Source organism: Passer domesticus, chromosome 9 (assembly GCF_036417665.1).
Source record: "Passer domesticus isolate bPasDom1 chromosome 9, bPasDom1.hap1, whole genome shotgun sequence".
Classification (NCBI taxonomy): Eukaryota; Metazoa; Chordata; class Aves; order Passeriformes; family Passeridae; genus Passer; species Passer domesticus.
In genome coordinates, this window is record NC_087482.1 from 36592889 (window position 1) to 36607497 (window position 14609).

A 14609-nucleotide genomic window follows, 5' to 3' on the forward strand; every position below is an offset into this window, starting at 1 on the left:
GGCTCTGGTTTTCAGCTCCTCATCTTGAGATGTGCCCAAGCAGGAGCTCCCAGCTGCCCCCCAAGGAACAGGGAGCCAAGCAGAGCCAGGGCAGGCACTCACCCACCTTGTGCTACCTGAGGGAGGAGAGCAGAGCAGCCCAGGGATGGCAGCCAGCTTCCACCAGCAGTCCTGGTCATCAGGCTGACCTGCAGGTCCAGGACCAGGTCTGGTGATGTTACCATGGAGAGATGGAGCACAGGGATCCCCAGGCAGGTTCAGGGTGGGATGTCAGCCCACAGGAGGGAGAGCAGACCCAGGAGAGCCATGGCTGAGTACGGGGACACCCTGAACACAACCAAAGACAGCTCCAGCATAGCTGAGCTTGACCCCAGGCCTCAGCCTAAATGAGCCCATGGGCAGAGGGTGTGGGAGGAGACCTCAGGAGAGCTCATCAGGGTCATCAAGACCCATTACTGACCTCAGTGCTGCCCCAGAAACACAAGATACTGCAATCAGGGGAGAGAGGATCCTGCTGGGACTGTAAATGACTTGGCTCTAAGATCCATAAGGGAATTGCTGTCTGGATAAAGCCATACCATTTTTCCTGATCCTGAGCAACACAAAGCGCCCATTCTTTCCAAGTTGCTCCAGCTTTATTGGAATGTCAGTGAGTACAAAGCATGCAACATCCTTGTTCTGCAAAGCACACACCACACCTAGATTTTAAGGGTAGTTTCTTTGAGGCATATTTACATAAAGATACAGATGCTGAGAAACAGAAAGCTAGGGTTTCCTGAGCTGGGGAGGGAGGGAAAGAGGGAGGATGTGGCTGTTTCAGGCCTCAGGCAAAGAATGCTGAAGGAAGAGAATTCAGGAAACATATAATCAGAATCAGTTCTGAGATATGGCTCAATTTATCCAAGAAGATTAAAGTTGGTATGATAGGAAGAATTAGATACTTCTTCAGCAAGTCCCAAAACACACAGTTCGTTATAAATCTCACTTACAGGATTTCTGTTATAACCACAAAAGGAGGCCCAAGAAAATAAAACATTGGCAGTGGTAAGGTTTATTATTGTAACAAGTAAAACTGGAATGAAGGCATATGAAAAGAGGGAGAAATCCAGAGGAAATCAGCAGAGCATTATTAACTTCACTTCTGTCAAAGCTTCCCCTGAATATTTCAATTAGAAAGTGAACACGAAGCCATATATAAAGACAAGTCTTATAATATGTTCAGCATTACACACTGTCAGCCACATCTGGAAGCCTGTCTCAAGATCACTTAAAAAAACCTTATAGACAGACAATCTTCCATCTACATGCTTTTCTAAGCATGGAGCACTTCTAAAAAAAAGAAATTTGACTTTTCAGATATGAAAAAAATGCCAGCTGAGCCTCTAATTCTCTTAAGAGTTTAAGGTAGAGGACTAACCATAAAGTAAAACATAAGGAAGCTTTAAAACCTCTAATAGTCTAATGAAATACCCAGCTAGCATGACCTTTTATCACATGCAGTAGGTAAAATGGAGAGATGAGAGATGGATGTTACACAGTCAGCTGGGGGCAGAAAATCAGTCTACTGCTCCAAACCTTAAGGAGGCAGGAAACTATTCCAGTTTCTAAATAGGGAGGGAAGACCTTGTCATTGCCTTCTCCTCCACAGGTTAGAGAGAAAGGTTTGGCATCTTCTTGAGAGACACCATCTCCTGAAATTGGGACTCCTTTCTGCTATATCACACTTCTGGGGAAAAGGGGTTTAGGAAAGGCAAGGAATAAAACAGAGATGATTGGCAATGTTCTGACATGCCTTGAAACTCGCTCCCCACTCCTTTATCTTCACAGCCATCACCACAGCACTTCTGCACATTTACTAACCACATTTCCATGGGTCTGAACTGTCCCAGGCACAGACAGGATGCTTCAGCCATGAATGCTCCTGACACTGAAGTAAATCCTCTTTGGATATCTCACAGCTGTTCCTCTTTCTACCCCTTGACTAGACTCTCCTCTGTTTGTGGAAGTGACTTTGAAAGAATTTGACTGCTGATGCCAGTGGGGAACTCCCACGAAGGCAAGGAAGTTGTGTGCAAGCTGTTATTGGGGAAGGAACTTCTGTGCTCTGACCAGAATGTCTCAGTGTAAGTGATGTTATGTGTGATGAAGCACAGACTTCCAAGCTAAGGAACCCACCTTGTCCTCTCCCACACAAATTCCTAAGCATCTCCACCCATTTGCCATTATTTTCTGCTGCTGATTTTTTTAGTCTTGAACATGAAATAATGCAACGATTACTTTGGTGTGTACGAAGACTATTTAAACAAAAAGAGACAGGAAAATAATTACGCAACTAAAGACAAATAATTAACTCCCTACACTCACCTGAAATTCATGCCCAGATTTCTGTATAAAATAAGTAATCTTTGGGTTTTTATGTAAATATACAGATGTGTAGTTGCTATCATGATGCTGATTCATCACCTTTGATGTTTATTGTATTGGAGGGGTTAGCTTTCACTCACATACATATACAATGGTTTTGCAACAGCATTCTGAACTCCACCTCTGAGAAACAATGCTGGATTGACAGCATTGAAGTCTAATGCTTCTTGTTTAGCCATTTAAAGTCATGGAAGGTGCTGAGCACAAGATCTCCCTCATATCAACTCAATTGTTCTGGGGGAGGAAGAAAAGAAGAGAAGAGCTTCCAGTCCTTTGTCCCACTACAGAGTGAATTATAACACCAAGGAAATATATTTGACACAAAGCTAGCTTCCCATTCAGAAAAGCATTTGAGGCAATCAGGTTTGCTGCCCCAAGCTGCCTTTATCTGAAAGGAAGAGAAATGAGGCCCTGTGAAAGCCCACATTACCTTTTTCTCCTGAGCAGTGAGATTGGGTGTTCTCACGGGTGCGTGGGGTATTCCTTTTCTCCGACCTTTGTTTTCAGGCAGGGGGTTTAGAGGAAGGCCACGACAGATTTCCTTCAGGCTGGTCATAGCTGCTGAGGAAATAGGAGGAGGAAAGGCAAGGCAAACTGGAGAGGTGTGAGGAAAGGGAGGTAAAAGAAAGGGTGCAGGAAATCAAGGTGCTGCACGATTCCAATGTGCCACCACTCCAGGGGGATCTCCAAGAGGACAGACTGTCCTCTGGCTTTGGCACCAGGGCTGTCAGGCTGAGAGGGCAGGTGGTACAGGTGACACACCTCCCTGCTCTGTGCCATGCCATTGGCTCTTCCCTCCTCCCCCAAAATTAATGATTCACAGTTTGATTATTCTCTGGGTGCTTTGTCAACTGGTGCTGTGTTAAGGCACCAGAGAAAATTCAGTCACATTTCAAATAACCTGATCCCCCCCAATGTTCACGTGAGAGTCGTGGTCTGGAGCAGGAATATGGACTGAGACATCAAGAATTGTTCATTTATGTTGCTATAGCTTAGGAACTAATGAAAGTTAAGGATTATTCACATCACTGTTCATACACATTGTTCAGTTAAGATGGGCATTCTCTGTTTAACACCCTTTGGTATGGCACTTCCTCAGATCTCACCAATTCATCTTCTAGACAACAGCAGTGGTCATCATAACAGCAAAATTTACATCTTAGGTGTTAGATTCTCTTAGCTCACAGGCATGAATGTATTTTCATAGCACTGAACTGGAAATGTACTCATTAGCACTGGAAGTGGATTTCTCAAGACAGGCAATAATTGGGAGGAATAATGAAGGCTTTCAGTCCTATGTCACTTTTATACCCTACAGTCAACAACAACTAGAAAGTCTTGTACTGCCATCCAGGCATCACAGGTAAATGAATGTATTTAACTTTGATTTTCCACTTAACAGTGCAATGTGAACTTTGCTCTCCGTTCTGGCTTGTTGTTTAAATCATACAGAAGCTTCTTGACCTTTATTACATTTGTTGAACTACAAGTGCCACATTTTAAGCCTGGTGAAATTAACTGGGCAAAGCATTTCAGTTAGAAATGAACCTAAAACCTACAAACAAAAAAATACAGCATTTCCCCACAAAGGCAGCAATCAACAAACAGTGACAACAAAGCACAATTATTACATGACAGCCTCTCATTAATGTCAGATCCGCTTTAGCTCTAGGACATCCTGCACATCCCCAGCTCCCAGTGAAGATGCTCAAGTTGAAAGAACTCAGAGCATCCCAGGGGAGCTGAGCACACAGCAGACTCAGACCCTCTGAAGGATAATGTCATTTTATAGCAGGAGAATTTTGTTTTGTAATTATACAGTATTTTAGCTGCTTTCAAACAGAAGACAAAGACAAAAAGGAGACGGAAAAGCCTCTATATTTTAAAGATTTCTACTGAGTTTTCATATTAAAAAAAAAAAGGGTGAAGTCAGAAAATTCTACCCCAAAATCTAGCCAGATAACCCTGCCTTACATAAACATTCCCATCCCAAAGGGAAATAAATCTTTCCTTATTCTTCTTTGTTCGACCTACATTCTTCAAACCCCTTTAAGGTCTGATCCTGCACACACAGGGGCACAAGAATAACCCTGTCTGCATTTGCACTCCCATCAGACCTGCTTCCCCCACGACACCAACACAAGTTAATGGTGTTACACTGGTGACAAACCTGAAGAAGGAGAGAACAAAGATGTGGGGAACTCCCACCCTGAATTAGGATGTTTTCTCGGGCTGGATACTTTCACCCCCTGACTGCCACACACTGGGGTGTCTCTGTGTCCCCGGGTTTGTGCCAGAGTCACCGACCCTGGCTGGGAAGTGGTCACAGCACCAGCCTGGCAGAGTTCAAGTGTTTGGCCAACGCTCTCAGGCACAGGGTGTGACTTTTGGGGATGTCCTGTGCAGGACTAAGAGTTAGACTCTTGAGGGTCCCTTCCAGTCCAGCCTATTCTATGATTCTAGGAATATTCCAATCAAGGTACATTTTAGAGTTTTCTTTGCATACATTTTACATCTTCCTAAATAACTGGGATTGTGCTGCAGCTCCGGGCAGCCGCCAGTGCCCGGTGGCACTGAGCTCCCGCCTGGAGCAGTGTCATGTGCCGGCCGGGCTGGCAGAGGGTGCTGCAGGGACAGACGGACGCGGACACGGACACGCTCCGGGAAACACGCACTCAGAGCTGCGGGAGGAGAGGAGGCGGCTGGAAAACAACGCGGGCAGCTGAGCCCAGCCAGGACCGGCCCAGCCGGGAGGACGTGCGGAACCGACCTTAAAAAAAATTAAATTAAGGCAGGAAAAAAGAAAAAAAAAGAAAAAAAAAGAAAAAAAAAGGAAAAAAAAAAAAGAAAAAAAAAAGAAAAAAACCCCCGCACATATAAAACCCAGGAAAAAAAATCACATGTTTTAATAATCCCCTTTGCAGCCAGACAGGAGCAGAGAGGGGGAGAACTGAGCAGAAGTGCCCGGTTAGGACGCAGGGATGTGCTAGATCGAGGCTGAAGGGAGCAGAGACAAAACTCGCAGATAACTGGGAAGGGCAGGACCCCCGCCCTGAGCGCTGAGCCCTGCTGAGGCAGGGCCAGGAGGGATCCCCCGGCCCCGCTCCCTTTCCCCGCGCTCCATCCCGGGCCGGTCCCTGCGGACCGGGGCTGCCCGGGCACCGACCCGCAGGGCTGGCGCTGCGCTTGTTTTCCACTCCCCTGGCGCTCGCTGTGCGAAGCAAATCCCTCGGAGGTGGGGGAGAAGCGGCTTCCGTGACAGCGGAGGGAGGAGGGAAATAAAACAAAATAAAACAAACCAAAATAAAAAGAGAGAAGAGCCAAGAAGGCACTTGCTTCTCATCATCTCCCAGGGAGCAAAGCCAGCTCTTCTTCTTGTGACCCCCGCGCTGCAGGGAGCGCAGGCGGAGAAGGAGCACCTCCTAACAAAGCCGGGTCGGGGTTCGGGCTGCGGGAGCTGCCAGGGGCTGGGCAGGGCACAGCCGAGCCGGAGCCGCAGCGAGAGCGAGGAGCAGGCATGGAAGTTTGGCAGTAGCCCCCGAGCTGCGCTGCCCGGCCGGCAGCAGCCGCCGGAGGGGAACGCGCTCGCATCCCCGACCCGCTGCGTCACAGATGTGAGCGGCCCTGCCCGCTGCATGGAGGGGCCAAAGGCACGGAAACACCTCGCCGCTTATTTATTTATTTATTGGAGGCGATGTATGGGTGACACCCAGAAGGCATCTGAGCCCTGACAAAAAAAAAAACAGAGCACCTCTGGACCCAAACGAGAAGAAGAATGAGACAGCAGCCTTGACCCCTGCACTGAGGGGAAGGTGAGCAGGAAGAAAGAAAACACAGAAAAGCCATGCAAGCACCAAACCTGTAGAATATTGAAGGTCTTTTTTTGCTTCACTGAGGAGAAATATTTTACTGACAGCCATGCAGCATAAAGGCATCATGCTGATTGTGTTCTTGGAATACTTTATTTCTGGACATGGAGAAGCAGGTAAGCAAAATAAATCAATATTGCCATTCTGAAACAATTTATCCTAAATTTGGCAAGGGGAAATGGGATAGAAATCAGGTCTGTTTGTGAAAAATAAAAAAAAATGTGTCAACATCTTTATTTTACATTGATTTTTACAAGGAATCTCTGTAAGTCAATATATACAAATGCCTCCTATTCCCTGCAATACCCAGCTTTACAGTTCAGTGTCCTTCCAAAGACTTATCATAGGATGTACAGGTTCATACACCCTTAAAAGAAAGCAGTGTGTTGTTTTTGAAAACAAAAGAAAAGTAAGAGAGAAAGAAAGAGATAGATGGAGTGAGACATGCTGGATGTTTGTTTTGAGGATGAAATACTGCCTTCCTAGGCAGGACAAGAGTGAAATGACAACATCCTTGGAAGGCATCAGTGCAGGAATCTGAATTATTCTCTGTTAACTTAATATTGCATAATTAAAAATCAGAGACACTGTTTAGGAAATCTTAACTGAATAGTTAACATGCAGAGGAGAGGATTTAATTGCATTAGAGAAAAATGGATTAAAACAGAAAGAGAACTGATTAGTTGTGTGTATACATGTGGGTGTACAAATAAACATATGTATGAATGGTACAGCTGTAATGGTATTTACATGGGGTTTTAAAGATACCTGGATTACAAGACAAACTCCTTAAAGGAAAGGAAGCAAAGTATTGGATTTCTGTACTTTCTGTTGTGGTTTAATATATCTTTAAGTTCAAAAAGGATTAATTACAAGAATCAGGTCAGAAAAAATTTTAAAAAATTATTGATGAAAAAACTGTTCATCCTTGGTGACTTTTCCATTGAGGTTCTGTGTTGGAATCTCTCCTCCTGTACAGGAAAGCACTTCAGTGGTTTAAATTTCACCTGTGTGCTCAGAGTATTAGGACAGGAGCAGCACTCCTCAGGCAGTGATTGGAAAGCAAGGGAAGGCTCAGCTATCCTGCCAGCTCCAGTGGACTCAGCTCAGATGATTCCCTAGCTAGAACCCCTCTGATAACAGACAGCAGATTTCCATAACCACAAGAGTTATTTTCTTAAAAACTGACCAGCTCATGAATTTACCATCCTGTCATATTATCCAGTAACTCACTGGGGGAAGAGGCTGTCACAGCGTGGCAGGGAATGAGGGCAGGGAGTACATGAGCCCTAATTCCCCTAGTGCCTTATTCCGGGCATTCCCTGCTCCCCAGGCTAGGATGCAGGCTCCCTGCAGGACACATATGGTGACAGGCAGCACAGAAAGGCTGCAGAGATCTCTTGTGAAGCTGCTGACACTGTTGCAGAAGGCAGCCTGCTACAAACGAGCCTAAATCTGTTCTGCATCCAATTCACTAAGAGAAAATGAATCTTCAAGGAAACACAGCTCCCAGCTGGCTGCTTAGAAAGTGAATTTGCAGGGAGGGAGTGTGTTCTGTTTGGAGATAAACTCACTCAAAATAATAGTGTAGGACATAGTGGATAGCAGCAAAATAATTGGATATTGAAGGTGATGCTGCTAAGGATTCAATGTCCCCTTAAATAAGTATTTGGTGTTTGAATAAAAGGTTGCACAAACTATCAGCCTTTGAAAGTACAAGGGTTGCCTGTTAATTTTTGATTATTTATTTAGAGTTGAGACATGTATAGAGAAGTATGTTTTTGACATATTTTATTAGCCTATGGGGAGTACAAGGCACATTTGTGGGGGATCCAATATTTGTCTTCTGCTGCCTCTGTGCAGAAAAGACAGTCCAGGTTGTTAAGATTGACTCCTTAGACCTTTAAACATAATGGGGAAAAAACACCCAAACAGAAAAAAACAAACACCTTGCTTATTAGGCTGGAGCAATCAGCTTGGGTTTATACCATAAAATGTGACATTGGACAATCCTTCCCCTTGTCTGACGTAGGTGGAGGGCATCATTCCCCTCAAATCAACCCTGCAGTGATCTGAAACTCCTGCATAAGGGACACTTAGTGGAGCTGACAACAGCCTGTGCTCTTGCTTCAGCCCCAGACCTCCCCACGTGAGCAGTGCCCGGGGGAGCAGCACCTGGGCCAGCCCTCATCCCAGTGGGAGCCCTGGAAAAGAAGGTGTGATGTGGCCAAAAATGGCCACTTCTACCATCAAGCTTATTGGCAGGGCTTGGTTTCATCTGTCTGAGATTATCCAGCTGATCTGCCAGTGAAGCTGCAGGTGCTGGAGCCACTGGTGCTCCAGGAAGGATGGGGACAGGCAGACTGCCCTGGCCCCAGCCTGGATCTTGTTCTTCTCTCCATGCCTCAAATCATGGAGGCAGCTTGGTTTCACAGCACATTCTGAATTTCACCTCCGAGGTATTTTGACGGCAGGCTCATTTAGCTCCAGTTATCAGAACTATTTTAGTGCAGAAATACAGCAGGCTTCTCCTACGGGGATGAAGACCTGCCAAACTTAGTGCATGTTGGCCCCAAGCAAACCAAAGAGTTGTACAGCTGTTGAAACCAGTGTTAAAGGGCAAAATTCTAGGTCTGACTAAGAAAAACTTGAGCAACTTAAGTCCCCAGGGTGGTTAGATTTAGAATAACATTTATAAGGTCTTGGTTATTAAGAAAAAACTTGAACAGATATATAACAAGTGAAATCCAGGTTGGACACACGTGCTGAAATTGCTCCATTAAACCCACAGCAGAAGATGGCCAAAGGTTTGCTCTTTCTCAGATATGTGAAATTTACTGTCCTGACTCACTGCAGGAGATTTGAACATACAAAATCACAACTTTGCATATGGAAAAGAAATAAAATTCTAATTCAAATCACTCAGAAAATATTAGGCATCTTTCCAGTCATATCAGCAGGCTTCGGATGAGTTGCCATATGACCTTTCTTCAGTTGAGTGTCCAATGGAGACTGAAAAAAAAAAAAGAAGAAAAAAATAATTGAACCTGTTTTTAGTTAATGTCTACAATGTTTTAGTGCTTTACAAAGCTGTGAAGTAAGAGGTCTCTGTTTGAAATGGTGTCCCAGGAATATCAATAGTATGATCTCCCCTGAACTGTGTGATTCCCTAATCATCAGATAACACCATTGTTACAGCACGTGCTGGGCATGTGCCACTGACCTGCCACTTTGTGGCACAGCTCTGAGGGACCAGAAAACAAACAAATAAATTAATCATACCATTTGTGGAGCCAAGCCACCCTCCACGGAGTAAAAGCTAATCAACCTCATAATAACATGCAGTGCCCATGCGTAATCAAACTGTTTAATTCCCTATGAATTATTCAGTGAGTCCTCCTGGCAGTTGGGGTAAGTTGTGTGTTTGCCTGGCTGCTCTTTCTCTCCTGCAGCAGTCTCCCCTTGCTGTCCAGACTCTACATTTCATGTTGTTTCCACAGAACCAGTGAGTGATAGATGGGCTGCACTGTCCTTGTGGCCAAACAATGTTCTGCCAATTGATTTCTTTAAATACAAAGCTTTTAATCGACTGCAGATTTTGTTTTCCAATCTCTCTCCTTCTCTCAAACTCCCTTTTGCTAATTTGCACTTTGTTCTTCTCCCATTTTCCTAATGACACAGCAGTTCAGACAGGAACTGTTTATTGATGTTGCTGCATTAGAAGGCAGAGCTTCTTGTGACTGTTGCTCAGGAGAAAATACACTGTTCGTTCTTTTCAAGGATCAGAAAAAACAGCTAAAAATTCAATACAAAGCTAATAGACCATTTATGGGAAATACAAAAAGCAGCCATTCCCTTTAGAAAATATTTCCTTTTCTGCTTTCTCACATTCTTGTCTGCAAAGCTCCCCCTTAATTTAAAACTCCGGCATCCCATTTCTTCTGTGAAAGCTTTAGTGGCATCATCCATCAATAGAGATGGACTTTCTTTTAATTACATGGTATATTTATACATAATCATCCATAATCCAATAACATTTGTAACACGGATCCATTCTTAATCAAAACTGAGTAACCTGACTCTAAGTCAGAGCTAATGCTTGTTCAAAGCTCAGTTGTGAGACCAGCCCCACTAAATTCTCTGGAGGCAAAGATGACACCTTTGTGCAGCACTGGGCAAAATCAGTTCGTACTGAATCTACTTTAAACACAGAAATTGCCTGACTTATTTCCAGCAGTTTTTACCAAGCAGGAACTTAAATGCCACCTGCAAAGATATTCTTGGGGTGTGCACTTGCAGCTCATAATATCTTTGCTTACTTCTGGTGGTGCTGAGAATCACCTGCTCACTTGAAGGTGGGGAGCACAAAACAGAACCAACAGAGCCAAAAATCCCCATCTCCATTCCTCTCCAGAAGGGTTTGAAGCTCCTCATGTCTGTGCTGGCACAGGGAGTGGTGGTGGGACTGGGGAGGGGCACTTCCATTCCTTTGGTCTGAGGACTGTTGGGTGCTCTTGTAATTCAGGCACTGCTGCCCTCTGAGCTCTGCCAGGCTGCTGGGACTGACATCACTGCAGTACTAAAAGAAAATCATTGCCAGCCAACACACTTCAAATTACCTGGAAGGTGGCTCCCACCTGTTTCTAAGAGCATTTGTGGGTGATCGCCTTCCTTGCTCTGTGAAGTTTTAGACTCCCTTACACTGTATGTGGGCTAAAATGGCACAAACCATTGGTCAAAGGCATTCAGTGGACATGCAATAACTATTTTGCATCCTAACCATGGAATGCAAAATGCAGGAGGTGTTTTCTGAAACAGTGTTCATGTCTGATCTTTCTTTCCTGGCCCCTGCACAGATGTCACTGAGGAACTAAGGACAGAATCAACTCAGAAGTAAAACTGTGCAAGCTGAATGCATTTTTTTACATTAAACTTTCCTTTTGGAAAGAGGAATGTACATCTCATCCAACAACATTTACAATCTGAGTACTTTCATAAGGCTGACTTAGAGACCTCTTTCTTTGAGCTAACTTGATATTTAAATTAATTTTACCTAAGGAGAAGCTGAATATAAATGGAGTAGGGATTTTAAAATTTGACCTAGAATGTTGAACTTATAGCTGACCTTTGAACTGCTCCACGATTGCCCTGGGTTTACAGCCATCCTACATTTCATTGGAAGGGTCATTTCCTGCAGGACCTAAACCCAATCATCTGACTTGTGACCCCTTGGATTAGATTTATGACCTTGCAAGGTCAGTCTTTTACTCCTTCTACAGTGTTAAGTTGCAAAGAGAACATTGTATGTCATTAGAAATGCAGTTTTCTCCAGTGCAGTAATAAGATTTTGGAATGACCTCTAATTCCAGTTCACAAGACACTACTGACTTCCAAACAACATTAAGACTTTGTAGTTACCCCTACCTTTTCTTAATTTAGAAATAAGTAAATATAGACATTGAAGATACCAAAAATTTTTCAGTATTTGCAGACTTGGCAAATAGAACATAATCACCTACCTTCACGTCAAGGCATTTAAACAAAAGAGACACTTGATTTTCAGCTTTGCTACAAATTAATAACTTATTAGAAGCAGAAAAAACTCAACACTCAACTATAGAAATACAGGCTTTCTTTATGTGTTCATATGTGTAATTAGTGTCTGCAACCTGTTAGGCAGGGATCATCTCTGTTCTTAATGTATCGACAATGTCTGGTCCAGTTTGACTTTGCTCTCTGACTACCATGAAAATAAAGGCATTGAATAGATTCACTCCTTCAATATGGAGTTTTACTAGAGTGAAAGGAAAACCCACAAGATTTCTCTGGTTAACTATAAAATTCAATAGACTGGCACAATTGTATTTTCAACAGAAATCAAAGATAAACAAGAGTTTTTCTGAAGATCAGTTTCTGAGTTAGGCACCAAACACAAGAACTAGATTTATTGAGACACTATCCCAAAACTTTGTGTGAAAAGATGAAGCAGCACAAAGGTGTGCTCTTAAATTTGAGACCCAGATGAGGACTCCAAACATTTGTGTTGTCACCTGGGCTGCATGGTGAGAGCTACCTGAGAATTTCTGCTTGTGTTTCTTTTCCCTGTCCTTCAGACCCCACGAGGCCACGAGCCTTCCGCTGCAGCGGCCGTGCCTGCAACCCTCCCGTGGGAAACCTGGCCACAGGAAGGACACCAGTGACCACCACCACGTGTGGCCAGAACAGCACAGAGCTCTACTGCTCCTACCCCGACCAGAACCTCCTCCACCGCCTCTCCCCTGGCTGTGGGCAGCCCCGCTGCGCCAAGTGCAACACCAACCAGCCCGACAACTCCCACCTCCCTGCTGACATGACAGATGATTTCTTTGCAAACCCCGTCTCCTGGTGGCAGTCTGCCCAAGGGGTACACAGAGAGGAAATCAGACTGGACTTTGAAACAGAATTCTACCTGACCCACGTCATTGCTGTGTTCAAGTCACCTCGCCCAGCTGCGATGGTGTTGGAAAGGTCCCAGGATTTTGGGCAGACTTGGAGGCCCTACAAGTATTTCTCTGTCAACTGCACAGCTACTTTTGGGCTCCAGGATGATCTCATTGAGGAAGGCTCCATGTGCACTTCCAGGTACTCAGATGCAGTGCCCTGCACCAGAGGGGAGGTAAGAAATAATTGACTAAGTTTAATGACAAACTGTTCAGGACTGCCAGAAAACCAGAGAGGGTATCTCAAAGAGATGCTGTGCATATAAATTAAGAAAGGTATCCCATCCCTAAAGGCTTTGTGTTAAGCAAATAAAGGGGAAGAGGAGAAATTATATACACATCAATGATAGAAATGCTTTAGTAAATTTATTTCATAGGAGCTCACAGGATAATATGAACATGGCCTGATTTTACACTGCAGATACCCAAAACTGAACTAGAATTCTAGCAAAGTAGATGTAGAAAAACACACATCTGTAGAGTCTGATTTATCCAAACCATTTTCAGTTTAGGATGGCATGAACTGCATTATCCTTCTTTTTCTTCTCCATATAAAAGTCTTAGATGATTGGCTGACTTTTAAATACATCATTCCTCCAACTTCAATGTTTTCTTGCCTTTACTTTTCTTGCTGGTGGTGACTATGGCTGATTGTATCAAGCCATAGACTACAGAAATGAAACTGCTTGGAAGCAGAGGCAGGAGTGAGCAGCCAGGATTCTCTATTCAATGGTGGGAAAAGCCCACCCTTGGTATGAATACTCTGATTTGTTTTTAAGCATATGCAAAAGAGTGTTTCTTAAATAAATGTACAGTTGTTCTGATAAGTTCTTCTGACAAGAATATTAACTACTGATTAGAGTCTTTTCATTCATCAATCTTGAAACAGTTCAGATGGGAAAGACCATAAACATAATTGCTCTAATTTTACAGAGAAGACAAGTCACAAAGCAAGATTATAAAATATTCCTATAAGATATTCCTATAATTATAATAGAGGCTTGAATCTTTTCATGTCCTTCCACTTCCTTCTCTCTTTCTCAGAGAAGTCTCAATCCTTTTGGTTTCAATGTCTGGAAGTGGTCAGCAGATTCAGCAGTAACACTTACCTGCAAATTAAACTTAGGTGTGAGGTGAATGATCCAGATAAGCTTCAGAAAACCCAGTGTTTCAGCACTGCACTTCAAAATGCACATGAGAAGAAACCAAGGTAGTATACCTGAGGTAGGGGCACAGAAGTAGGGAGAGATTGAATTAATCTGCATGTAACAGGCTAAGAAACATCTCTGCATATTAGAAACCTGGAACAGATCATCTGACTACTAAACTGCCTTACTTCTGGAGTCAGAATTAATTAATTATTCTACTGGTCAGTTATCATTATTCATTTCATGTCAAAGTCAAATGCAAGTCAAATGCATCCAAATGTCTTCTGTAGGGAGGTTGCAATTTGCCACGTCAAGAATCTCAGCAAGTAATATATTTTTCCATTCTTGTGTGCCTTCCAATCAAAAATCTGGAAGTACTTTGCAAAACCCAGCTAATGATCTTCAGCACACACACAAGGGTTCTGCTGCCATTTCACAGATGAGAAAAGAGCAACACGGGAAGGTGAAGTGTTTTGTAAGAGAGGACAATTCTGGCTGAGTGAGGGACAGAATACAGGGTCTGAGGGAAATGCCTCAGCCTCAAATACAAAATAACCCTTCCCTCTCTAGTACAGCATCCCCTGCACTATGTTGGCTTCTGTGCTTACTTAACCTTGGGGAATATCAAGACCATGTGCTGCTGCTACAACAAATCTGAGAAGTGGATGGCAGAAAATCAAATAATAAAA

The 14609-nt window shown here is 43.7% G+C and overlaps 2 protein-coding genes across 4 annotated transcripts in view; one reads left to right on the top strand and one right to left on the bottom strand.

Moving 5' to 3' along the window:
- Positions 1 to 5846, bottom strand: part of UROC1 (urocanate hydratase 1) — a 39795-nt gene extending 33949 nt beyond the window's left edge. The window contains exons 1-2 of one of the 3 annotated variants that reach the window (XM_064432741.1): positions 5724 to 5846; positions 2855 to 2982 (exon numbers count right to left, since the gene is read on the bottom strand). In XM_064432741.1, coding sequence (XP_064288811.1) covers positions 2855 to 2980 — 126 coding nt within the window. In that variant the 5' untranslated portion in view covers positions 2981 to 2982; positions 5724 to 5846. Of the gene's footprint in view, positions 1 to 106; positions 174 to 2854; positions 3164 to 5723 lie in introns of those variants that run through there. The other 2 variants (XM_064432740.1, XM_064432742.1) reach the window with 2 other exon arrangements.
- LOC135308043 (netrin-4-like) overlaps positions 5285 to 14609 on the top strand; it is a 45704-nt gene continuing 36379 nt past the window's right edge. Inside the window, exons 1-2 of the mRNA XM_064432743.1 lie at positions 5285 to 6409; positions 12407 to 12948. Of these exons, the coding sequence (XP_064288813.1) occupies positions 6343 to 6409; positions 12407 to 12948 (609 nt within the window). The 5' untranslated portion in view covers positions 5285 to 6342. The remainder of the gene's footprint in view (positions 6410 to 12406; positions 12949 to 14609) is intronic.